The sequence below is a fragment of the Strix uralensis genome, chromosome 2 (genome assembly GCF_047716275.1).
Source record: "Strix uralensis isolate ZFMK-TIS-50842 chromosome 2, bStrUra1, whole genome shotgun sequence".
Taxonomy (NCBI): domain Eukaryota; kingdom Metazoa; phylum Chordata; class Aves; order Strigiformes; family Strigidae; genus Strix; species Strix uralensis.
In genome coordinates this window covers 129,126,346-129,151,390 of record NC_133973.1, presented here as the reverse complement: position 1 = coordinate 129,151,390, position 25,045 = coordinate 129,126,346, and the positions used below count along the sequence as shown (strand labels likewise).

Genomic DNA, 25,045 nt, shown 5'->3' with positions numbered 1-25,045 from the left:
TTTATTATATAAACTGTCCCAATGCACATCGCTGGGACTGCGGGTGTCATATAAAATATCAACAGTAGATGGCATGCGTCTGCTCCTCTTAGTCCAGAAGAAAGAACTGGGAACCTGATGCTGGGTTGTCCCATGTCATGCTCTGAAGGTCTGGCAAAGCTCAGACACTTACACATGCTTTGCTTATTTGGGACCCAAACAGCAACAACAGCAACAATTCACAAACCACAAGCCAATCAGATGGCTAAAACGATGAGAGGTTTGCCAGCTGCATGTTTATTTACGCATGTCTTTTACTAAAATCACAGATAAAAAGTGGAAAATATCTTGGCTGCCCATAAACAAGTCCAAGGGGATGACTGCAAATACATGTGAAAGCCTGAACACTGGCACCAGATGTTGAAAACAACTTGGTTGCCCTGTTTTGGTTTTTGGGTGGTGGGTTTTTTTTTGTTTTTTTTTGGTCTCCATATTGCAGAAGGGTCATTTAGGTGGAAAGTTACAGAGAAATAAGAACAGAAATAAAGTTAGTAGACCATGAAATTGGACTACAGAGAAAAACTGAAGTTCCCATCTCATCCAGGGAAATAGGAAGAATATTTACCTACAACAGGTGGGGTTCTGTGGGATAGCTGAGTTACACCTTGCACTACTGTCTATCATTGTTACATGTAACTATGTCTATAGATACAGACCTGTATCTATAAACCCTGATAAAGGGGTGACAAAGGGTGAGGAAGCCTACATCTTAGCAAGCTGCAGGATAATCAAAAGAGTCAGAACATTATTTAGGTACTAAAAGACACCTGGAAATGGTGGCACAATTTAAAGACCTGATGTGAAAATGCAGAGGAAATGGTACTTGAAGTCTAATTAGGAGTAATGCGATAGAAAGCACAAAAGAAAAAGCAAGTATGACTGCCACTAATAGTTTCAGCTATATTATGTGCACTTACAGTATTGCAAGGAAGTGGCAGAAGCCTCATCATTCTCATCTTTTAAAACTCCATTCACACAGTTAAACAAAAAAGACATTAGAATGGAGCATAAAATGTCAACAGTTCTCTATGCAGAGGACTCTGAGCGAGAAAGTCAACTTGCTTCTCTGATCTCTCTATTTTCCTTTATTTTCCATGGTTCTTTACTGCAAAACCCTCCTCTAAGTGATACGCATTTCCACAGTGTGAGACTCCTACTAGAGATGCCCCTCTGTAGCAGCGTTTGGGGCATCCTGGCAAAGGACCCTGTCCACAACATCCTCTAGAACCTGAATCAAAGATACATATTGTCAGCAGCTTACATTGCCAACAGTGATATATATTGGCACTCAGTATTTCTCAAGAACCAGAGCTCAGTGTCCCCTAGTCATATCCAGCATCAGAAGAGAAGAGTCAATAAGCCATGGGCAGATGTTCACTTTGCAAGTGCAACAGAGGACAGAAAGTTCTCGAGGGAAAGTTCTGCAGCTGAACATGAAAGCCCCTCTCAGCCTGGTGCACAGAAATTTCTATCAACAGCTACTGAGGTTGGTTTTCTCCAACCCCACTAGCTTTTCCAGAAGTGGATTAAGGAAGATTCACATAATCTCTTCTACCAGGTCAGCTTTTGAGGCAGAAAACTGCCGGTGGGGGGTAAAATACTTAACTAACAAAGCTGGATCTGGACAAAGACATTCCATAGTCTAATTGCGTGTCTTCTCTGGTTTACAACCGCCTTGTTTCAGACCATAATATGTTTGCCTAGCTGTCCTGGTTTAACCAGGATAGGGTTAAGTTTCCCCAGCAGTGGGGGGGGAGCTCTAGCCGGGTTATTCAGATACCATGGGGACGTCACATCCTGGCGTGGGAGCGCGGGCCGCGTGGTTTTATACATCTGCTCCTCTCACTGCTGTATTGGTAGATATTTTGCTCTGTTCATTGTTATCACTATTACTGTTATTGTTATTGTTGTTGTTTGTTGTGTTGCTGTTGCACTGTTGTATTAAACCTTTCCTTATTTCAGTCTTGGGGCTTTGTATTTCACTCCCTTTGTGGGGGAGGGGCAGCGGCCGCGTGGTCTCAGACCCCAGCAGGGGCTAAACCACCACACTAGCACAGTAAAAAGGCATTGCCAGGTCTTAAGAAAGAATAAAAAAGTGACAGGAATCTCCAAAGACAATATATCCTCTGAATAAAAACAATATAGGATAGTAAAGTTCTTCCTTGTGCATTTTGTTCGTAAACCTGCTCTATAAATCATGAAAATTATAGAACTAGTCAACTATTTTAAAAAATGCAACTTCATCCATAAAACCAGCATATGTTGCAAGGAAGATATTGCCATGGACAAAAGCATACGCAATCTCTGTGCAGTGAGATGGAAATCTATTACTTTTATTTTCTGGGCCACTGAATATCTTAGATGCATGAAAAGATGAACTGTTCTGAGTTTTAAAAAAAAAATCTTTCAGTTTGTACAGGCTATCTCTCATAGCAAAATATTAGCTAATTTCAACATCAGTATCTTAAACATTACACTCTGAGATAAAACCCAAAAATATTTTCATACAAACATAGCTAGAAACAGAGAATATCCCCAGCCTTCAAACTGTGGCATCCTCCAAGCAGACTGGTACTTACCGCCTGTTACACTTTGCTATTTCATCAAAAAGGAGTTTCCACCGGGGTCGTCCAATCAAAAGCCTTGAGTTTAAAGCTTGATATTTTTCACCAATTATTTTCTGCAACAAACAAAAAATTCCATTCTCCCTGATTTGCAAACTGGCTCATATCACCCAGGGCTCCCATTTCTGACATTGGCTGACTTACCATATCGCTGAGGTGTAAAACCTGAGCACAAGTATCAGACAGTTGTGATTAAAACTGCAGCCATTTCATGCACCAATACCTCTGCTCACTGCCTTTTCAATGGCTCTCCTTGGTGTTCGTTATACGTTGTTCCTCATGCAGCTGCTCATTAATCTCTCCATTACTTTTAAACCAATTTATTTAAGCCATAAAAAAATAACCATGCTCCTATTATTCATTCCCTCATTGGCTTTTAATGCTAAGCTGGAAGAAACACTGCTGATGCAAAAATCATATTTCTGTCTGAAGTCTTTTTTTTAACTTTGTACAAGTAACTATTAAGATGACTAGGTCTGAAAAAGTAACAAGGGAAATCTTACATTTCTCCCCGAGAGTAGTTTGCCAGCTGTTTTGAGCTGCTGTAACAGCAGAAAGAAGCCAAAACTGCTCCCCGGATGGAACCCAACCCCTTCCAGCAATGCCAACTCACCAGCATTTTGATAAAGTCAAATGCCCTTCCATTGCAGGGCACTACCCTTCCTTAGTTTTCTGTCCTGATGTGATAGGAAGGTAGAAACTTACATCTTATCTAGACTCCCACGTTCACTCCACTGCTGAACAACCTGAAACATTGTTCCTACCAATGCAGAGTCTTGGTTAACTCATCCTCGGTTGACCTTTTATATTCAAGAGGCACTTGCTGAAGAATGAGCTTCGCTCCCTGCTGTTGCACAGGCATGCTACTCATGAGCAAAGGGGGCACAAAGCAAAACTGCTCTAATTTGTACAGTCAGCACTTTGGACTAACATCAGTGAACACATAAGCTGTATGGCAATGGAGAGTTGAGTTTAATTCCTCCTTGAGAAATTATGAGCAGCATTATGGATCATGCCAGTTTTGTTCATTAGCCACAAAAGAAAAGTGACTTTAAAGAAAAGAGTTAAAACAAAGTTGATCTAATAAATCCAGTAGCTGCTTGATACATAATATTAGAAAACTTGCTTTGAATTGTCTATTATTACAATCTTGCTGTGTCATTGCAATTCAGTCCTGCTTCAGGTTTTAATTTTAACCTAACAATTACATACCAGGTTCATCAATTAGGTATTCTCAAGCATCCCATTTCAATAGACATAGGTCATCCAGGCATTAAATTTGTGGAGCGCTGTTCACAACTACTGTAGCTATCACATCATTTAGACTATTGGATAGTGCTCCTACCAGAGCTGTGAATGTTATGCTATCTCCACCTGATACCAGGAAGATCAAAACCCTTTGGGTATGGTTTCTCACGGCATTTCATGTTTTGTAGTAATTGTTAGGCTTGGTTCTGGGCACGCTGCAGTCAATGGAAAGCTTCCAGACACAGCAGGGTAAAGAATCAGGCCCAAGCTCACGTGCTAAATAATGTAAAATGAAGATCGTAAGCATAAATAGCTATGGGAGATGCCAAGAGCTGGGGAATTAGCCCAGTTTTGGGGTTTGCAATACATGGCAATTGACAATTCAGTAGAATTTCCAGTCTCATACATCAAGAAATTTGTAACTTTTGTCTATATTTGAGGCAAAGAAATTCAAACCTTTTACAAATAGCTAGTTTCTCTCAAAATATTTATTTGAAAAGAAGATTTGAGCTTGCAAACTCCTAGAACTATTCTGTTTTGATTCTTAGCCCAGAAATGATGCAGATTTCCCATCAAACACGGCCAACTGTCTGGTCTGTGGCCTGGCCTGGAAGGACCTCTTTCCTAGAAAAGGAAGATATGGATTTCTGCCCACATCTAATCAAGTTAGAACTACTAGACTAGATTCTCTTAATGCTGTGGGGATGGACTTGCTCTCTTGCCCTAGTAATGAAGCAGTCACTTGAGTTTATAGCCTCATTTCCTGTTTTTACCATCTGCAGTAATTCTCTTTTTTCTTTGACTGACAGTTTACATTGTCTACTACCCCAAGGTCTAGTTTGGTTTACAAACAGCATTTAGCCACATACCTGTATTCCATCTGTTTGACTGAGGTACAGCTGGATATTTATATAGTCTGGTCGATTCTCCTGCCAAAGCTGGGAGGACAATAAAAACAGCTAGTGAAATAATATCCCTTCTCTTAATGTAAGTGTAAAGTCACTTGTGCCTACTATGCTGAGGGACATGGGTTTCAGCATCAGTGAAGCAAGCTTTTTAATGAAGAAAATACACTTGCATAGCTACCCTCTGTGAACCCCAGAATGTTGCACAACATGCTGTGTACAAAATATTATTTTAGGAAGCTACACTGCTCTTAAAATCCACCTGAAATTGTAAATCCCCCTCCTTTTTCTATCTGTCTACTAGTCAAATGGCTGAAGGCCACCCTAACCTGCATGCTCTTCCATCTCATAAATTTCACAGGTAAATGTCCAGACTACTGGTACATGGCAACACTATGCAATGAAATACTGGTGACAGATACTCAAACTGTTTTGTGCACTCCAAGAGTAAATGGAGTCTGGGTCAGTTAGCCCAAGCGGAAGTACTACTGGAGCTCCCTTGTTTTGAGCAAGGCTGCCTTTCTCAACTAGCATGCCAGTTGCATGGTGTGGACATACCTTGCATTTACTAAGTTGTCAGTACCCCTCCAAACAACACCCATTACCTTGTTATGCAACATACAGAGCAGATCTGCAAACCAGCGGAAAGATTCAATGTCCCTGCACACCCAAATGAAGTAGAGTCTTCTGAGCTTGTAGCACTGCCAGCCGTCACTTGAAAATAAAATGTTTGGGTAATTAAAAATTATCATTTAAAGAGGAAACATTAATTAATGTGCTTTATATTCATTAGTGGAAATGTGAGTTTCCATTAGAAGCTAACTGCTAAGTTGTTCTTCATCCTATGATACATCAGACACTGAAATGACCAGTGCAGCCCATTAGGATGATCCTGAGAATATTAAATCTCTAGCACAGAGCTAACACCCTTCACAGATCCTGTTTCTGCATTAGGAAGTTGTCAGCTATACAGATGATTTGGGCAGCAAATATGGATTCATGCATCATCATTAAACTTTTATTTCAAAGCAAAGCAGACATTCTAAGTTCAAGTGTATTATGTCAATTCTTTATCAGGTTTATAAAGCAACCCATAAGAGGAAAATATTGACAAATGCAATAATGTCAGGGCTTAATTCTGCCTTTATCTGTGAAAGGCTATGGTTGATTATAATTAATACTGTAGTGAAATCACAAAGACCAAATCAAATCAGAGCTCCATTACATTAGGGAATTGTGTGATATATTACAGTCCTCAGAAAATGCTGGTGGGTAACGTGCAGTCATGGGCAGATTCTGGCATTGCATTTAGTAAAACAGGACTCTCATGTCTGATTTCTAATTCAAATAAAACACAAATATAGCACAAAGGAAGGATTGGAATGAACTGGGGAAGAAAATAAAGTGAAAAAAATCTTGATGATTAATGAGTTCAAATAAAGCACAAATATCCGGGAAGTATCTTCTTAGCTGGCCAACACTGTTTTCTGTTGTTCTAATCACTGATATGGTCAGTGCACAGATTGTTTCCTCCTTTTACTCCTAAAATAATGGTCAGATAGAGAAGGCCATAGCTTGTCAACTTCAAACACTAGTCCCAGGAGCCAACTGCAATCAAACAGTCTCATGATACACCTCACCATACCCATTGTGCATTATTTCAAACTCTAGTGTTGCTGGCATATCCAGCAAGGGTATAGTATTAATAGATCTACGTAAGTGATGGCTTCAACCACTGTCTTACCTCCCCATACCCCTAACCTCCACTGTAAGACTGAGAAGCAAGGATGGAGACATTCTCAGCAGCATGTTGAGGCTGAGAAGTCACCTTTTGTGTAAACTCCCCATAGAGAGAAAAAAAGTGCTTTAAGACTGCAGAGTACAGTGTCTTTCAAGTCCTGTTTTCAGCTTCATTATTTGACTTTTTTATTTGTAAACAGTTGACCTGCATCTTTTTCTGACTGCCTATACTAACACAAGTCTTTAGGAAGGGTGACAATCTGGTCAGATGTGACAAGATAACTGTGAGCAGTAGCAAAGAAAATAAGTGCCTTTCACCATAAAAAATGATAAAAGAAGAGAAAAATGCCAGGCATTTTGTATTGAAATACTGCAGTTCAGTAACAAAACACCACTCTTGGTGATGAAACATTGCAGCTGGACAAAGAGGCTGGACTGCAAGCATTCATGAAACAAGTCAAGTATAGATTTAAAACAGCACCTCAGACACATGCTTGGGTCTACCTCAAGAAAGATATATTATGCAATAAAGGTGCAATCCCCCACTACAACCAAATCCACACATATATAACACTTCTTGTGTGTTTCTATGTTACCACTACCCATAATAACAGCCATTATTTACAGACCCTTCTGCATGCAAGCCACTAGCTTTCCTTAATGTAAGTTATTTTTTCTTAAAAATAGAGCATAGGGTTCAACAGTTAAGTGGAGGGAAGGGCAGAATCAGGAATGAAATTGTGTACATACAACAGGAACACAACTGAGCAGGAAACAAATGACTACATCAACAAGCTTCTGATCTCCCCAGACCTGCATGTCCTTGACACAACAGGACTGGCCCCGCTGCTCTGCAGCACTGGCATCGTAAGGCAGTTTGCATGTTCACACCCACCAATTTCTGTTTCTAAGCTAGGGCAAAGACAACAGGCATATCATCCACTAAAACACTGCTTTGTTGATGTTTAAATATTGAGAAGGGAATCAGGCTAGAACTGTTCCTTTTTCCCAGAATCACAGAATGATTACCCTGCATATTGTAGAGTGCACAAGGGGAAGATTGGCTACAGATGTAGGTTGGACGCCAATTTATGGCTTTATCCAGATAAATGGACATTGCAATGGACATTTTGGATACTAACCTTCTATGGCAATGTCTGTGCAAGTTCCTACAGCATCTGGTAACACACTAGTAGAGGCAAACATTACCTGCTGCTGGCCCATCATTATGATCTGTGACATTTTTGCTAAACTTTGTCAAGGATAATCCATCACAAGGAAAATGGTCATCTTATCCACCTGGGCTCCAGGCTTTCAGCAAAAATGTATCCTCTTCTTGAGAGGATGATCAATACACTCTCAGGAAAAGACAATGAGGAAGCCCCAAATGGTCTTTCAGGGCTGCAGTGCTATGAGACAGCCTGGTGGGGCTAATTTTCAGAAGCACTCAGCACTGTCAGGTCCAGCCCAGATCAAGGACAAAAGAACGTGCGCAGCTTCTAAATGCAGCTTTAAATTCACTTCGGAGTTAGAGCTGGCCATTGGCATGTCCATCTTAGAACAAATGCTTCAGTTGTGCACTGTAAAACCCTCTCAAAGCCAGCTAGCTTTTCAGGGAAGGTTTGCTGCTTTGGTTGGCTATTTATACAGTGCCTACAAAACAGGGGTGCTTAACCTGTGACTGGAGCTCTTAGCCAATACTCTAGCAAAAAAAAATAATAAAAAAATCAATAGCAATCATAAAAGCAAGCCTGTTTCACACAGTGTAAGATTTGGTGGGAACCATGTTGCCAGTGTGATACAGAAACAAGAGATGAAAGGTTTGGTCTGAATAGAATGTCGAAGGCTTTAAATTTAAAAAAAAATAAAAATAGAGAGAAACAAGAAAAAAAAAAAAAAAAAAGAAAAAGACATACCTAAAATTTAAAATTTTCAAATGGAGTTGAACATCCAAATGCTATCTGAATCCAAGTTGATCCCTTTCCTTTAAAACCTTAAGCTTACACATTTACAGAAGTCAAACAGACCATCAGAGCTGGCCCTGCATTTCCAGCAGAAAGACTGTCACAATATCCTGTCTCTCAAAAACTCACTATCATAGTCCATAGCCTCATCTAACTGAAGGGCTGTTACTACATTACTCACAGTCTAGGCTGGTGGCAGGGTATAAAGGCTAGTAACACTGTCCCATTCCAGTTCAAGTGCATTACTGGCACAACTCTGCTGCAACTCTTTGGGTTACAAAGCCTGGATAAGATGATTTATGCTCTTAAGGGGACATCCCAGTCCTCTACCTCTCACCAGAAATCATTCACTTACGTTACGCTAATGGAAGTTTTTAAATACTCTGAAAGTCTTTCTGACATGCACTACTATAGTAAATTGGGGGAAAATGGGTTTAAAAGGCTTAAGCTTACTTACAGCAGTGTGTTGAGTACTGATGCAAATGGTGTAACTCCGATACCTCCAGCCACGCAGAGGCTGACCTCGTAGTTCAGGGATTCCTCAAAGGGACTTCCAAAAGGTCCATCCACATACAGTCTGCAGAAAAAGCAAAAAACACTTTTAGAGAAACCTGTTAAAATTGAAGAGAGGAAAAGAAAAATGAGCTGGAATTAAAACTCTACAAAGAATTTGTTTCAATTTTTTATTAGTCTTGAGATGCAGAATGTGAAAATCTTTTTCCTGGAAAGCTTTATGTGGACAGAAGCCAATGTACAGGTGGTGAGAAAAACTGTTATATAAAATCTCTTGGCACATTCCATGATTAGACAAGCTATTTTTTAATCAAACAAGTGGAGGTGACTAAATTATGACTGCCCTTTGTGTCTGGTATTAGAGGGCAAAGAAGGTGCTGCACTGGAAATAATAACAACTTGGTGGATCATATGCAGGAAGAAAAAGAGTTTGGCTAGGCCTGCCTAGAAGGTTCATCTCTTGAACATCAAGAACAGCTGAGATGGGCAAAGGGTTAAAGAAATCTGTTTTTCCTGGCTTCTCATAATGCTTTTTAAGGGACTCCAGGGAATAAATAAGAGGTGACACATAACCATCCTGCAGTGTTCAAGAGGAACAAATTAACATCTGTCTACTCCTTCACTTCATGTCCAGACCCTTGGGAATGTGATCTATCCAAATCATACAGGATATCTGATGAGGAAGAAAAATCGCTGGGTTGTACCCCTTTGACTCATGCCTCTCACTATTATAACAGTTTTGTCCACCTGCTTTTAAAGATTGTTTTAGGAGACTGAGTCCCATTTCCAATCCGTTTTGAGTATTTCAGATACTACTGGAAAATCAGTTGACTATAATTTAAAAATGGGCTTTTAGGCATCCTCAAAAGTTTGACCACCAAGTCTTTCCTACACTGCTGAAAGTCTGACCAAGGTCATCCATAGATAGCTCAAAAATTATGGGTTGCAAGATCTCCAGTAAGAATCACATAACCGCTATTCTACCTGTGGAATAACAACTGCATATCTTACTTCAGAAATAAATTCACATTTAGAAACTACTACAAAGACAACTTGAACAATACATTTAGACAAGGTCCATTCAGTGCATGAGTGGCTCACTGGATCACCACATTTTAGGTAACCAGTGAATTCAGCAAAATGTGGTGGGACCAGCACCGTGTTCAGCAGCTCAGTGACTAGGTATTTGCTCACAGCTAGACTGACTGAGATCAACCTTTGGCCTGAGTCCACAAAGAAGCTCCAACGTATATTAGTTTTATAACACACGTGCTGGTACTATTATGCAACTAAGGCACGCATACTCTATGTCTAATGAAAGGGCATAAACTTCTTTATAACATCAGCCAGAGAATTAAAGGAAGAAGAGACTCATCTTTTCCCAGACAAGGTCTTCCAACCCTCATCTGATTCTTTCCTTAAGATCTCAGTCTGATCTATTTCTTCTAGCTTTGTGGTTTGATCCTTGGCATCTTACCAGTCAAGACAACAACATCTTGTCTGAGTGTCTTTGGCCAATATGGTCCTTCCTAGGAAATTTCTTCTGGACCTCTGCTATTGCTGACATCTTGATGCTTCATATGTTAGGCTCCTTCTTCCACAGTGTCTTATCTAAACACAGGTAAGTACCTACTTTCTGATGGATATGGCTGATCCTTAACTATGTCCTGTTTTAAAAACTCCCTTTTTTGTCTCTTGGTGTCCTACCTGGAGAGAAAAGGAGAAGACACTGGGCCTGTCTTCATGGCTGTCATCACCAGAAGGCAGTGGAAGTGTTGGCCGTAGGTATTTTTAAGTAACCAAAATTCATCACTGATATTCATAGCTAAACAATCTGAAACCTAAATATGCTTATTTCTGTCCTTATATTCTGAAGTCACTATAGTATTCTACAAATGTTCTCTTGGAGAATCTCAAAGATTTTCAATGTCAGTTATATTAGTTCCAGCATGATGAGAATACTAGAAAAACAAATTCACTCCTTACTTAGGACAGATAAATTCTTTTGCACAATGGGACCAAGAGAAACTTAACTGGACATGTATATACAATATAAACAGAACTTTAAGTATCTTCTCATTAAATGTTTCCTGTTACATAACACTATATACCCCATTTGCTTAACAAGGTTTATTTTTCCACTAATGAAATGATACCACTGCTGGTGCAGAGTGCATCAGCTTTTAAGAGATCTTCTAAACATTGCACTGTTATTTGACTGAGGAGGTAAAGGAGCATCACTTATTTAAATAAGCAAAAGGGGAAATGTTGAGAAGCAGGTCATTTCTCTGAAATTAATCTGGTCCAGGGAACATTTTGAGAGAAGTCCACAAACATTATGGGTCTCAGATGTATATCTCAACAGAAATATAATTTTGAGATATCAGTGTAGGGCAAAAAGAAAAAAATTTACTGGCTAACAAAGACCAGCAACTGAAGTCCAGTGTCATTCCTGGCTTACCTCTTATACATATATTACCCTAATCAGATCCTGCCTAGCTGGTGAAATCTGGAGAATCACTCCTAAAGGTATGAAGGGCATAAGCACAGGCCTGAAGGAAATTCCTTTCATTTGGCACAAGCAGCACTAACTTTCATTTGGGTATGCAAACTTAAAGCCAACATTTTTGGGGAAAAACACAATCAAACAAAGCAAAAGCAAACTAGCAAAGCACATTTTTCCAGAAATAACCACAGTGGATGTGACAATAGTCATATACTGCAGGGGTGCCACTTAGCAGAACTGCATTTAAGCCCACTTGAGGACTATCTGAAGCATGTATGTATGTATGTCTGATCTCAGAACGGACTAAGCAATTCCTGGAAAGTCACTGCCACTGAATACCACTGACATGATCAGCAGTTGAAATATAGAAAACTAGATCTGGTCACCGCAAACCAGTCAAGTGTGGTGCGTAATTCCATGCCAGAAATCCAAGAAACAACGAAAATAACAAATAAATATGTATTTTGGTCAGATTGCTCTAGTTTGTGGCCCATTAGCCCCATCTGGCCTGTAAAATATTTCTATCTGCCCACTGTGTCTTCCTCTGAGGGAGTGAGGAGCAGTTATTTGGACAGAAAATGCAGTCAGAGGAGCCAAGAGCCTCCTGCTGTGCCTGCATGTGGTCCAGCACAGGACAGCCAGAAGTCACCATTTCCAACTGTGAGAAAGAGAAATGGGGAAAAAGATGGAGAAATATCGCTACTGCATTAACCCACTCCACAAGACTGCCTGAAAAGACTGACTCCAAGGATAATATGATCTCCCTGGAAGATTTTGTTGGATGTCATAAACATGCACTATTTATTCCCATTTTACTGTGGGGATAATTTATAACTAAAAGAAATGTGGATCTGATGCCTTGATGGAAGTAGTCATTTAGGAATTGATCCTTTTATTCAAGTCACTGGAAATAAAAAACCTCCTGATGCCATATAAAACAGCGCAGTGATGAACAGAGCAGTGATTCAGTCATGGACTTTTTCAGAGATTATGCAACTTTCGCTTCCTGTCAACATATTCCTCCTTTCATTTGGTAGAACTGAAAAGTTTTGCATAAAAGCAGTTCATTATTAAAATGAAATCTCACAGCGTTCAATAAAAAGACAGACAAGCCAAGGGGGTAAGATGACTTTTTGTTTCTTGAGTTGTGCCCCAGATACATCAAACTACCATGCTATGCTCTCCTATTCCCCCAGCTTTAATTTAATTAACATGAAGGAAGGGAATGGAATTTTACTAAAAGTTTAGAAATTCCCCCTTCAGGCAAACTTATTCAAATAACGAGTTGTTCTTTTCACATGTATTCATTTCCAGTCTTAGGAGTGCTCTCAGTTATTCTGGCACAATTTCTTAGCTCACAAACAGAAAAAAAAGTTCCTCAAAACAGAATGTATCACAAAAAATAGCAGAGCATATTATTAAAAAGCATCTTACAGATAGCTGATGAACATATTTTCTATTTAAAGCACACTTACATTCTACAGTGCAGCAGTACAGAAATATCCCAGCAAGCACCAAGACAGCTTGTTCCAGTGCTGGGCAATGCAACTGCACTAACATGGGGCTGTCCCTAAACCAAGGGACACTGTCTCAGGAACACAGGCAGCTGTACTGCTTTTGACACATAAGTTATTATCTTCCATAAGGAACTGTGGAGACACCTGTTGACACCTCGGTCAGACTTGGACCTCAGTGCCATGATTTACTTCAGGGTATAGGTGCCCTTAGAAAAGTTTAATGCTTATATTATACTTCACTACCTAACTGTAAATGCTGATATTATATTTTTTTCCAGGCTTTTTGGGAGCTATTGTGAGACATCATCTGGGATATTAGTGGAATAACAGATGGATAGGGGAGTTAATTGAAGAGCTTGTAGGAAATTTTAACTAAAGAAGTATCAGCATTTGCAAGCTGAACAAAATGCTTGAATACAAAGTACTACGTAGAGCACAGAAAGTGAAGTCCTAGTCTAACTGAAGTTTGCAGAAAACTCTTACAAAAGTCAACAGAGTAAGGATTTCACCCAGCAGTATGAGATTTTTATATCCTTGGAGCAGTATTCAGTTTGTTACTAAAACCCAGGTGTAGATACCTTTGTGTAAGCATACTGAGTAAGTCAGTCCCCGATACAGTCAAAAGAGATCTGGTCAATACGGTTAACGGAGCCTGGAGAGAGATTCAGGATGTGATGAATTGTTCTCTATGTCTACTGACTGTACTGACTCAATTGAACAGGACCTTAGAGATCAGTGTCTGTCTGGAATGGCAGCTGAAGGCTAAGCAGAACTGAAGTGGCACTAGACACCTAGCCTGAGGCACTTGAATCCAGACCCAGATATCTACTGAGACAACTGGAGCTTTGATACCTAGCTCACACACAGACACACACATTCAGATGTCTTCACCTGGAGCTGAATCCCTCCCCTGACCCCCTATGAAAAATTGACCATGTCATTAGGTTTTGGATAAAGTTCTCCAAAATCACAATAAAATCAACCAAACAACCCTCCTCCCATGCTCGTTCTTCTCTTTAACTTGTCCTACCAAAACTTAGTACTGCCATGATGGATGCAGCCTGGGAACTCCAAGGAACCAACTGTCTGATGGCTGAAACAGTCTCCTTATGCTCTTCTGCTGCTGTAACTCATGCACCAGAGAGATACTATCACCAGCCTCCACCCCCATGTGATAAATATTCAAACAAGTGCCTTCATGTCCGCCCACATTGCCCTTCATGCCTGGGAGGAAATCTCTGTAAACATTTGCAGAGTTATTTCATTATCTCCCTTCAAACTCCTTCTTAAGACTCCTCTTTCCTCTAATATCTAAAAACCTGATAAACCAGAAGTTGACAGTAGTTAGGCTGCCAATGTGCTCGCCATAGCTCAGTCATATTCTAGCCCAGTACTGTCTCACTGTTTCCCTGAATTTTGCTGTCTGATTGTATCCATCTGTTGTCTCCTGTTCTTCTAGTTTAAGTTGGTTTGGTAAGGATAGTCTCTCTGCTGTGAGACTGTGTGTATCAGGGTGGCTTTGTCATGCATGACTGTTTCTTCAGAGCACTAGGATAATATAGATAAGCAAAGAATTACTGGAAATGATTCAATTCTGAAACTTGTATCAAAGGCAATCTTTCATATGGTAGGCTTGCAGAAAGTAACACTGACTACAGAAGTGTTCCAGACCACTATGGAGTCCAAGGCACAATTCACAGTTTTCAGTAAAAACCTAGCTACAACAAATTACATGATTTAATTTTTCAAAGAAGCTGTACTTACTGCGATAGAAGATTTACAAATATATTCTCCAGCAAAAAAAAAAAAAATGACAGCCTCTTCATTCTTTGAAGTCAGCATATGACACTTCATGTCATTACTTAAACCTCAATTAATAAGTGTACACTCTTGACACTATTTTTGCAGAGGGCCTGTGATTATAGACAGCATTTCAGTACGAACAGTCTTTTACAGATGAAGAACCACCACTGAACAAAGTACATCATCCTTGGTTTGTAGAGATTTCTGAAACAACAATGGCTTTCAAGGTTTAAAAGCGTAACAAAATGTGACATCTGGCATGTGAGATCAGATCCCCATGTGTTCTCCTGACATTGTGAAGGATGATGTTTTCATTACAGAAAACAGCAGCCCCTTAGACAAGTAAGCTTGCAAAACCCAGTGGTTCCAATTAACTTTATATACTATTTTGCGCAAGACTGTGAAGTGTTATGATTATAATTCAGATTTTATTAGGCATCCTCTAATTTTTTTAACAGCTTGAGTTTAATTTCTGATTGATTATTCATATTTTTTCCTTTCAACTTCAAACATAGTCTTAGAATATGTACTACGGCTTATAGAAGTTTCCTTTTCTCTTCTACAGAAGTTGCTTCCTTTATCAGTTAGTGAAACATCCAATTATAACCATGTAGATGGCTCAAAACCCTATAGAATCAATTAGCATCAGATTTTATTCTCATAGAAACATGACAAATTACTATTATTTTTAAGATTCTAGAAAAGCTGTTTGTTTTAGTAAATCTCAGTTCCATTTATTTCTCCCTGGTTGGGCAAAACAAAACAAAATCTCCTGTTATTATACTCTCAAGGGCCCAGACATGACTGAAGAAGAATTTCCATTTCTACAACATCTTAGCAAAAGAAGATATGTTGAAGGCATGATGACAAGGGCAAGAATGTGGAAAAGCAGAGCAGTTTTGTGGATGAGGCTCCTTCTGTAAACCCTGAGCTGAGATCCATGGCTTTCTATCAGACACAGTTCAGGTTCAAGAAGATCCCACTGGAGTAGGCTGGAACACTACAGCAGCAGAAATTGTACAACTACCTGTTGGGAACTTGTAACAGAGGAATGAGGAGGATGGTAGAGGAGGAGAAAAGAACCTCATAACTATGAATGAAAATTTCAAAAGAGCGTGGAGATAGAACTTCTACTGAAGGCAACAGAAAACAGACTTGCACAACCGATAGATACCCTTATAAGCGTGGCTCTTCCTTGTTCAGGACTCCTAGAGCAATCTGAAGGCAATCTCTCAGACCAAGTTAATTTTCCTCAGAATTGAATAAAATTGTCTAAATATTGCCCAAAGTATTTACAGAGAGCCCATATTTCTTATTACTCATTGCTGACTACTACAGGAGAGAAGCAATAGTTTAGGCTATTCACTTACTTCATTAAAAAGGTCTGTAAAACCCCTATGAGAACTACAATCAAGAATAATTATGTATTCAGACAACTTTGTTCTCTGAAAGTAGTACTTTCTGTACCAAATTCCTGGGTCAATATTTTTATTAATGTTGTATTAATTCTTCTCCATGGCAGCCTTTTTACCATCATTTTTATAAAATGTTTCCAAAACATATTCCTTGATTAAAGATCACACATGATTTAATTTTATTATAACAAGAAATCCAATTTTTCTCTTATTGCCTTTACAAATTACAGTATCTATTTTGTGAAATGTCTTGCCTCTCTATAAACTCATCTCCTACCAATTTTGGCTCAGCTAATAAAGAGAATAATAAAAATAAAAAGACGAGTATTTGTAATGACTGCACCACCTATTGTAACTCGCTCTTTGAAAATTTAGTTTGTTACATCATTAAGTGATAAGATGCTGCAGACCAGCAACCACAATTAGGTTGAACGTGTTCTCTACAACTTATTTGCTGGCACAGTAGTTATCTGCCCATCTCACTGCAAACAGTATTTCTGGGTAAGCAAAGTGACTTAGTCAAACCTATCTTTCTCTGGAAAATTCTCTTTGTAGGAAATGTCTCTTACAGCTATAGTTCTTTTAAGGAAGGATGCTCTCCATGAGCCTCACATCCTACACAGGCCAGTGAATGTGCCTATAGGAGTAGGTTTCTTTCAGGGCAGCTTCATGAAGTAAGTAATTACTGGTTTGAGGGTCTGTAAAACATCTTTGCTTGAACTTAGCTGCCAGGAAGCCTAGAAAGAAATTCTCTAAATATTGCTCTGACAGTTGAGGAGTGAGGTCTGCAAGATAATAATAAGGCAACTCCAGATATTCAGTGATGGCCAGACAAGCTCATTTCATTAGGCAGACAGCTTCTTATGTGGAAAGGGATATAGAAAACCAGCAAGGCCAAAATGGCAAGAAAGAACACCTGCCAAACACTAGTGAACCATACACAGTTGCAGTAAAATGGCGGATTAAGAATGAGATCATCCAACTTGGAGGAGGAATTTCTGAAGTCAAGATAAGCCTATAGATGAGACTGAATACAGATTCATGGGCAGAAGCTTATCAAGCTACCAGAGAATATACTGCATTACATCATAGATGAGCTCAATGCAGGCCTGACCATCTTGACCTCTTCATTGTTTTTCTCTGAATATTCTCCAACTTCATATTTCAAGTTCTGTTTTTTAGAGTGAATGACCCATTATTGTCTGCAGTGTTCCAATTTCAGTCCTGTCAAGGCTCTATATAATGGCATCATTATTCATAGGTGGTACTGTCATTATTACTACCTTTCTAGACATACAAAGATGCCTCTGTACAGCCCTCTGGCCTCTTGGGTTATTCAAAATAAAGAATTTTTCATCCCTTGAATTTTTAAATTCCTTCAAGCTCTTACCTTTCTACGTGCTGTAAGAGTATCCATGATAACAGAGTCTTATTTTTAGCGTTCCTATGAGTTTTAAGAAGCTGAGAGAGGACAGTTGACCCCGAACAAGACAGATGAGCAAGTGACTTGGTGAGAGAGAGGGGACTAGTGTTTAAGTACTTCAAATATATAATTCCTCTCACAACTCTTCCCACCCTTAGTTTTCGTAAATATCCTGAGGGTTACAACCCACCGGGTGTGAAACACTGCTGTAGGGCAGGGTGACTATAAGAAACTGAAGAGAACAGAGGCTAGACATCACAGCAGAATACATACAGCACAGAGTCAGGGTCTAAGCTGAAGGAGCTTTTCCTGGAGGTCCAATACCATTTCCTATTGACCAGGCCCCCTGAAGCTGCTCTGTGTATATAGAGAAACCCCACTGTGTGTGACTGGTCTCTCATTCTAGAGACATGGCAAATCTTGACTTGTGAGACTTCTTGCATAAAATCAGTGTCCTGCAGCTCCACACTAGTCAAGCTGATCCCTGTCATGTTCGTTGTCATTGTGAAATACAGATCACAGGACTGTGCCTCAGGTCTGACCTCAAATGCCAGTTTTGATCAGTCAGAGAGGAAGAGAAGTCCAGCCTTTTAATCCCATCTCTCTCATGCCAATCCACTGTCATTTCCAGAATATTTACATCCTCAGCTATGCTCTTCCTTTTGGTGAAACCAGGTAGCAACACCTTCTCAGACCTCCCCTTCACGAGATCAGGAATGCTTAATTTAATAGGTTTAATACTCAGACACATGCAGACAAAAAGCTGTTATAAAGTGCTAAGTATGATCCTAACATTTCCCCCACCCCATGTCACTGTTTCTTCTTCAACAATGGTAATTTCTCTCTTGGTGAACTGTCTGACATTTCTGCCTATTCGAACTCATCCTCCTTTTCTTCCACCCACCTCCTGAAATTTGCCAGATCATTCAGAGATTTCAATCCATCTGCTCTGAAATATACTACCCTCCCTGGTCCAATATTATCCGAGGATTTAATTAACTTGGTGTTTACATCTCCCTTCTTGTCATTCATTATTTGATATATTGAAAAGAACAAGCCCCAAGATGAATTGCTGCATATTTGATACCTCACCCCTTTTAAAACCGTCTGCTTAAGAACTATTTGCTTCTTGCCACCTGTCAGCAGTGACTTTTTCTTTTCTTCTTTTGAACATACTGTGCTGTATTCTTATTTAGACAATACTTTGCTAAATTCTTTATAGAAAAAAAAAATTCTATTCCAGGTCAAAGCAAATGGCAAAAACACCACTGAATTCTATGGTAGCAGGACTTATTTCTGTAGGACTGAAAGGCATATTATCAAGCAGATATCCACTATACAATTGTATATATATACCAAGTCTACTTTTTACTATTTATCCTGCTGTGGTACCTATACTTGTAAGTAAATACACCAGGACACGGGCAGTACACAATGGATTAAATCCTAGAGGTCTTCATTCTGTGTATCTACCAAACCTCATTATTTGAAGAGCTAACTCTGTATCCATCAGCTGTGATCAGGTTTAGGTGTTCCATGTACCATTTACTTTCTTTCTGTTTAAGGGTTCCCTTAACAATTGTAATTTAAACAAATTGTAAAGTGAAGATTGGACTGACAGGTGCATACTTTCTGGTTGTTCCTTTCTGAGATTCTGAAAACTGCATTTATATTTTCCCTAATGGTTGCATTCATCAACCATTTGCTAAAACACCACCACGCATTTCTAATGTTATTACTGCTACATCTATTGTGGAAGTGCCCAAAGGTTCCTAATCAAAAGGTACTTTCCCCCTTGGAATAGAAACTTTACAAAGAGTTCAAAGAGCACAAAGAGGAAGGATGAATGCAGAAGCTTGGGTTCTGTGCTGGGATCCAACTCGCTCTCTGCCATACCTTCCTTCGGAGAACTTGAGCAAGTCTGTTTAACATCGAGTGACAGCATCTACCTGTTAGATGGGAACAGTCATATTTCTCAAACAGAGAACAGCATTGCAACAATTACTTCATTACAAGTTTGTGACGCCCATAGATACATCTAGAATGGTGGTCATAAACCCCATCAACGTATGGATCACAGTCCTTAATGAGCAAATAAAAGGAAAGGAAGGACAATATTACACAAAGGAGTGTTTCTAGAGATTCATTGTTTTACGGTTTCCATCTGTCCAGCTGATGGCTTTTATGTGCAGACCTGATTGATACAGTTTAAAAAGGGTAAGCGATAGCTTCGTATCTCATTGGAGAAGTCTTACCAAGAAAAACAAGTGAAAGAAAGGGTAAAGGTGACTGTGGATAAAGGCACCAGCCCCATTATTTCCTTGTTCATTCTTTTTCATTAACCTTACATGACAGTATTCAAATATTTGAGTGCACAGGGGTTTTTTACCACCAGTGACCCAATGATAACAAAACTACACATGGTTTAGAAGCACTTTTTATATTTTTTTTTCTGTGAACAAGTTTTATGGTGCAATGTCCCTTGAACTGTCATCCTCCAAGAGACCTTCAATGCAGAGAAAAACAGACCCCAGACTCAGCAAAATCAAAACACCCCTTTTGTTTTTTAACAGATGCTAAATATTTCAGTCATGAGTCTTCTCCTTGGACATCATAAGAAGGATAGACCAGGGGAATGAGCCAAATTTAATTGGCTCTTAATTGCCAAAACATTTCCATACGGTGCAGATGCTATTTGCTGGTGCCAGAATCTGAGTGCAGGGCCAAATAACTAACAACAAAGTTAATTCAGTGAAGGGGGTTCATTTGACCACGTACAGATGGCATAGCCAATGCAGAGATGAATGGATTTCTTAATCTCCAGTGATGCTCTTTAGAGTTGCTTGCAGCCACCGTGCTTTATCTTGCTATAAAATGACTTGAGAGAGCTAGCTTAAATTTCAATAATCACTGTTTGCACCAATCCCTTCACGTGGATTCATTAACTGTAGTGCAAATCTGCACCAAGAAAAGTTAACCACCAACCACTACACAGATACTTACTGCCATCTAATAACATGAAGGCAATATGCTTATAGACAGACACGCAAAAATGCATCCAAACAGCAAAGAGATGCTGCAGATGGGGCAGTGAAAGCTAGAGAAGTTCCCCATCTCAGAAGTGCTGCTTGTGCTGACTCTGAAAGAGGGAAGCAGGGGCCGAGCCCCAGGGGACAGCCCTTATGCTGCACTCATAGCTTGGAACTAGATGCTCAAGTGCATGCTAATGGCACCATGGGTGAAAGAAGCCTTGGAGATGCTAAACTCACTGCCTGTTTTCTCCTAGGGACACAGTAATTCGCAAATAAATTAGCAAGACATTCCTTAAACCCTCCTCCCCAACACAAGACGGAGTTCAAGTTGTCCATCAATGCCAGCATCTCTTGCCTGTCACAGAAGAGCAGTGCCCAAAGGCTCTCATTACAGCTAGAGCCCTATGCAGCTGGACAAGCTCATTATATTTTGATCTGCTGATCCCATCCGGTAAACCTGTTCTTTTGAATTGAGGTATCTTTCTTCATGTAATGTGTGGACTGTGCACAAAACAGAAAGCTACATCTGTCTTTACTTCCTTCCTGCTCTACATCCCTCCCTCCCTTCATCCTCCCACTCAGACCACTCAATATTCATCATCACTGCTCTCTTCCAAGCCGTTCAGAAACCACACTTATCTTAGAGTTTTTTCTTTTTCTTCCGTTCTCCTGCAAGATTGAGCTGAAGCAAAATTTCATGTTGTCTTCTTGAAACAAAACAGACCCAACAGAGAAGCTGACATGTAATGATTGTCCTTCAGAGAAAATTTGCTCTTTCTGGGTGGAAAGCAGCACAGCATTTCACTTGGATATAACTGAAATATGTAACCAATGACTTTTACACTCTTCAGATCAGCTGTGATCCTTCAGGACAGCAGCCCCCGCCCTTCCCACTCAGAAATACTGGCACAGCCACTGAATTGCCTACTGTATCACCCTAACTAATGGATTTTGGTACTTTCCAGTCCTTCTTGCAGCTTACCCTAAAAAATTATGACAAGCATGATTTTGGTTCACAACTCTGACAGATCTTATCTTATACCAGCTTAAATGAAGTGCCAGTTTCCTAGATTTTGAGCAAAGTGAGTGGGATCTCTCCAGCACACTTCAGACTCTTACTGATGGAGCAATTAGCTGAAATCCTAGAACTGCTTCCCTTGAAAACTGCAGTGGCAGGAGATACTCTGGTATATTATTAAGATCACAAAGTTTCATCTTCACAGTGCCCAAATGCTCAGAACACCAGGTTTATAACTCCTTCACAAGATAACATTACATCTACATGATTTGCCTGATCCAAGTTGAAACTACATCTGGGGATGAAGCACAAGAAAACGTATGGCCCAGCTCTGCTCTGGTAATAGTAGTACATGTGATGGAGAAACTGTCACTGATCACTTCCATTGCTCTGTTTTCCCTAACAACATAAAAAGTATGGCACAAAAAATAAACTACAAATAGCTTTCAAAGTCTTTTGAGAGGGGATGCAAATACCTTTATTTTGGAGAAAACACTGGAAATAAATGCCTGCATTTCAAATATTGTTTAGGAAGCTTCAGCTATACATGCAAAAAAGGACAATTTAATCTATTTTAAGATCTTCAGAATTAGTTTAGCAGAGGGAAATCAATATAATAAAGAAATTCAATCTTTTATGGTGATTTGTCTAAAAGAGGAAGTAATTATACCTTAAACATTCCAATATTAGAAATCACTAACAGTAATGTATCTAAAAGACTATTTTAAGCTTTAAAAGACATAGTATACAGTGAAGGGAAATACACAGCTATAATATTCTTAGGTAACATCCCGATGCACCATGCAGAGGAAAGCAAGACCCCAGTCCTCAGAAGTGCTCAGGCATTTGGTTGTCATTAGACACTTTTGAGTACTTTGGAAACCAGAGAGGAGACAGAGAACGCTTACACTGACAACTATATAGGTTGTTGTTTAGGTTACTGTTTCCATACTGGTCAAATGGATTTGGGGTAGGAGGACTGACCCTGCACCCATGTGGTTTTTTGAAGTATGCAGCAATTTGCTTTATATAAGCTCCCAGAGGAATGAGGAAAGTTCCTTGCATAGTTTGGTTCTAAATGAGTTTCAACCGTACACAAACTTAATTTAAACCTTGTATTACAAAGATACCTTGACAGCAATGGATAATTAAATAATAAAGCAAAGTGTTACATGAAAGCTATTAGGCTCTAAAGCAAATGATTTTAGTATCTTTTCTTTCTGGTTGGTGCCTGTAACACAGCTTCTCTCATTACTTTGGGGGGAGAAAAAACATTCATGATACCAAAGAAAAGAATTGCTAGCCACCTCACTCAACACACGTAATGCCTCACTTTAGGTGCAGGTGCTTAGACTGGTAATTTTCTGACAACTCTGTAACCCACAAAATTCTTCTATTAAAAAACAACAACCAGGAACTCTGAACATCACCCAGTTTATCTTCACCATCCAAAAACTCAGTATATATCTTCTATTCAAACAGCTTTTGTGTTAGAATTTATCTGCTTTAGTCTCCAATTCTGCTCATGAACAGCCTCAGCTAGCTGATTAAGCAACACGCAGAAAGGATTTGGCAGCTAATATCAGGGGCTGTTGCTGTTCTGCAGCTGCTAACAATGTTTTCCAGCTGCTCGCTGTCTGGCTGTTCAAAAGCACTTGTGATTCTTACAAACCACTTGACGTGGTCGTAGAGGAACTTTCCTTGGAGCTAGGCTTGGCCTACTGGGCACAACCTCCCAGCAGGCAACTCCCATCCCCAAGACTGAGGATAATTAACATTTGGAGTAACACACTACAGGATGAGATAGATTTTCTACCACTGCCAGTTTTTAAGACTTGATAGTTACTTCTGAGCTAAGCTCTAGCCTAGATACTGAGACATCTTCCTCCATGAAAGGGGGTTGATGCACACATTTACTTGGGGATACTCAGTTCAGGGTGCTCCATTCAGCATCCCACAGCCCATATCTCCTATCCATTTCTCAGAAGAGACAGGGGATGGCTGTTAGATCAACATGGGACTCCTGCTGTCCCTGATTATCACCAAGGGCTTAAAGCCCAACTTGTTGCATGAAAAAGAAATGTGAAGTGTCTCCCTCACATATACTAAAGAACTTGCCACTCAGAATTGAAGCACTCCACTAGTGCCACCCACCAAATTGTTGCTAGAACTGAAATCTAGGCTCATGTTCTGATGAGAACAAGCCATCCTTGCCCATTTTATGCAAAACTAGAAGATAACTGTCTCCTTTGTCTTGAAGGTTTGCTCTCTCCTCTGCTCTTACACAGAGCATACACTTGCTCTGCTACCCCAGGGGCAGAAGCAGTGTATGCTGTTTTCTGCATTATTAAACAGCATGAAGAGGGACTTGTGGTACAGTTGAGATGCCTATCTAACAGTTTACCTTCTTCTTCAAACCTTGTTTGCGGAAGGGCCAGAACAGCAATGAGTGTTGCTAAATCACTGTCCTCCTTAGAGACCAGGAAATATAGTTTTTACTTATGTCTTATAAGAAATATATAGGACAAGATGGTAGGCAATGCCTTTTTCCCTCCTGGTTTCTTTCACATGTTTAGGGGCATAATATTGTCCATTTTCCCCTTTATTATAGTTGGAGTCTTTCTTTTCTCCCTTTTTCACCAAGACTTACTAACAAAACACCAACAAAAGATGCTGACTCCTTTAACAGGTTCTAGGAAAGAAAACAGCCTCCAGGGTCCCTCACTGGAAGCATGGGGCCAAAAATTAAATTGCTAATGTGCAGGTAGGCACATAGGAATGAATGATGCTGTTCCCTTTTATCTCTAGAGTCAAGGAGGAAGTCACTACTGTCAACAACCATGACTCTTTAGCACTTGTTTTTCAAGAGCCTGGTGATTGGATTTCTGTAACTATGGCAATTGTGAAACTATTTTTTTAAACTAATATAAGTCATTATTTTTAAAACTATGATAAAATTGGATATAAGGGCTGAAGGGATCATTGTAACTCTCTCTTGCATAATGAATCAAAGAACTTCACTAACAATTTCTGCATCAAACTACTATAACTTCTGTTTGAGCTGTTTAAAAAAGCATCCTTCAAGATATCATGTGGCAGATAATTCCCCACAGTCTCACATTGCTGCTCAGTACTAGGCAGGTATATATCAAATAAATAAATAGGCTTTATCAAGAACCATGCTCATGCTCCCAAACAGCAGAATGAAAACCAGCTGTAATGTTTTGTCTTATACCATTCACTTTGAACAAAGCAGTGATTCCACCTCCCAAATATTTTGAAAGGTGTAGGCATCTTT

General features: G+C 39.6%; 1 protein-coding gene across 3 annotated transcripts in view; it reads right to left on the bottom strand.

Annotated features, from left to right (window-relative positions):
* Window positions 1–25,045, bottom strand: part of NOX4 (NADPH oxidase 4) — a 106,901-nt gene that overhangs the window by 3,439 nt on the left and 78,417 nt on the right. For all 3 annotated transcript variants that reach the window (XM_074861057.1, XM_074861058.1, XM_074861059.1), the window contains 4 exons: window positions 8,978–9,097; window positions 5,422–5,530; window positions 4,781–4,849; window positions 2,619–2,719 (listed from right to left, as the gene is read on the bottom strand). In XM_074861057.1, the coding sequence (XP_074717158.1) occupies window positions 2,619–2,719; window positions 4,781–4,849; window positions 5,422–5,530; window positions 8,978–9,097 (399 nt within the window). The remainder of the gene's footprint in view (window positions 1–2,618; window positions 2,720–4,780; window positions 4,850–5,421; window positions 5,531–8,977; window positions 9,098–25,045) is intronic.